The 2432-nt window shown below is 34.6% G+C and overlaps 1 protein-coding gene across 2 annotated transcripts; it reads right to left on the reverse strand.

Moving 5' to 3' along the window:
• Positions 1-333: 333 nt before the first annotated feature.
• On the reverse strand, positions 334-2102 carry LOC129945326 (uncharacterized). 2 transcript variants are annotated; one of them, XM_056054996.1, is made up of 2 exons: positions 1208-2102; positions 334-1133 (listed from the first exon to the last, which is right to left on the reverse strand). In XM_056054996.1, the coding sequence occupies exons 1-2, from the start codon at positions 1781-1783 to the stop codon at positions 579-581; spliced, it is 1131 nt and encodes a 376-aa protein (XP_055910971.1). In that variant the 5' UTR covers positions 1784-2102; the 3' UTR covers positions 334-578. The 2 variants fall into 2 exon arrangements, with proteins under 2 accessions (XP_055910971.1, XP_055910970.1); XM_056054995.1 differs by having other exon boundaries at positions 334-1136.
• Between the last annotated feature and the right edge of the window lie 330 nt (positions 2103-2432).

Here is a 2432-nt window from a genome sequence, read left to right on the forward strand (position 1 = left end):
CTTGATTTTCATTGTTGTACAAAGTATTGGATTCTCTTTCGCAGCATGAGCGTTGCATTTCAATTATTTTTGCCAACACTGTATGTTTCAATTATAAACCAAAACTAAGCGAAAACACAATAGCCTTAAAATTAAATTTGATGGAAAACATTTCAGATGTTTGAAAACGTCGTGTTTGAATATGTACTCTTTGTTTGGTTCCTTTATTTAGGCTTACTTCTTTTTTACAAACTCCAGTAAATTCAACTTTATCACCAAATTCAATCGATTTCCTGTCTAAAAATCTTCTTTAATATTGTTGAATATATTTTAAAACTTAATGAAACAAAAAAATTCAAATTAATGAATTAAAATTTTCGAAGACCAGGATTTTCTTTATTATTATTATTATTATTTTCTATAATAATTAAACAAAAACTATTCACTTACTTACATTTACATAAAATGCATATAATAATATAATGAATATTTAAAAAGTTAAAACAAAAATAAAATAGCTACCTCTAAAAGGTAACTAAATGCACTATATAAAAAAAAAATAAAATGTCGCATTTCAAAAGACGCCTACTAACTTAATTTCAATCATCATCGTGATTCTCACCATCCCCGTTAAATAATCGACGTGAACGCTTCGCGTTTATTTTCCTGCTGCAATTACCTCTAGTCAGTCTCAACGTATTTGTCAGACGTCGATTTACCAATGTCTGAACTTCATGCATTAGCTCTAAGGCATCGACCTGATTGTGCTGGAATAATTCTTTAGCTTGGAATGCAATATTGCGGCCGAAACTATTGAAAACATCATCGTTTTCAGGTACTGTATCTAAATTTGGAATGAACTGAGCTTTAGTCTCGCCAAAGGTGTCTTGTGTATTGTTTTCGATAAGTTCATCGTTGACATTGTCGGCGGGTTCGTCCTTTATGCTAACCATTGTGATGTGACATTCTGGTTCAAGGTCTAATTCGGAATTTTCATTCATATCAACGGCATCACTGAAGTCGGAATTTTGATTGATAGGCAGCTGGCCGCCTTGCGGGAGATTACTGCTTTCCATGTAGGACATGTAGGAATTGTCATATGAGTTAGTGGATTCCAGACTTTGTTCCGACAAGGCCACCGGTTGGCATTTGATCTTCTTTAAATTAATTTCAATAAGCCGAAATTAACAAACAGACAAAATATATGATATACAAAAAAAAAACTTACCCTTGGGAGCTCTATTGTGGGCTGTGCACTTGACTGCAGCTTGTTTATTTTCCTCTTATTCGCGGGTTTCTTATTGGCTTCCTCAAGTTTGACCTTCTTATTGGCAGGGGGCTTTGTTGATTGGCGGAGGTTTGTTCCGGGATTACGTAGAATAAAACCTTTGAGCCAATCAACACCAGCTTGTTGCTCTATGTCCCACGTTTTCGGGTGTTTGATATCATGCTCCTTGACAAACTGATAGACCAGCTGTCGGGCGGCCTTGAAGCTGCCACTTGTGTCGTATGGCAAGTACGTATAGCGATTCAGATAGCCCATCAATTCCTTTTCCTGTGTCACCGAGAATATTTCAGCCATTAATGGCGTTGGAATTGATTGAGTTTCGTGACCTTCACCCCTCTTAATAAGGTCCATCTTTTGTTTCTTCTCCACACGATATATGATTGTCGTCCGCTTAAGGCCATATTTCCGCGCCGCAGTCGACGGCGTTTCGATTCCCTCACAAATATCTCTAACTGCCGATTGCATACAATCTTCATTAATCCATCTAGTGGTCTTTCGTCTATGCTGGCGCGGCATCTTTACTTTTTTTTAATTTTTTTGTGTGTCAAGCAAGCTAAGTGGTTGCGTTTCGTATGCTTTGGGCGTATGATGACGACAATCTGACGAAAAAACACTTTAAACACGTAATTCGACAATTTTTGTGGCGAATATTTGAGCTGCTTTGGAGAATTCAATTTGTTATAATGTTTAAATACATAACTAGGCAAACTCTTGATCATTTAATTAGTTAAAAATATTAGAATAAAATCGTTAAAATAAATTATTTACAAAACATTTTAGTCGTTTTTTTTTATAACAAAAGCAGACGAAGACGATATACTTTGATAAATGTCAAAATTTCATTTGTTTGACGAAGTGTCAAATAAATGAATTTAAAATGCTCGATTCACAATAGCAATTCATTTTGAAAAAAAGAAAATTGTTTTGTGCACTAAATTCAACTTCTACCAGTGCTGTCGGGAAAAAATATATTGTATCAAGAAAATAAGGAGGAGGCTAGATTTTTAAATAAAACAACATTAAATAGTCCTTTATGCACCTGGTCATTTATATTTTGACTTTCAAACAAAATTGAACAAAATTTCCTGATTGAAATCCACCGAAAAAGTTTTACTGACGAAATCTGTCATTGGAATTGTGTGAAATTGGAACACAAATCAGTGGA

The sequence above is a fragment of the Eupeodes corollae genome, chromosome 2 (assembly GCF_945859685.1).
Source record: "Eupeodes corollae chromosome 2, idEupCoro1.1, whole genome shotgun sequence".
Taxonomy (NCBI): domain Eukaryota; kingdom Metazoa; phylum Arthropoda; class Insecta; order Diptera; family Syrphidae; genus Eupeodes; species Eupeodes corollae.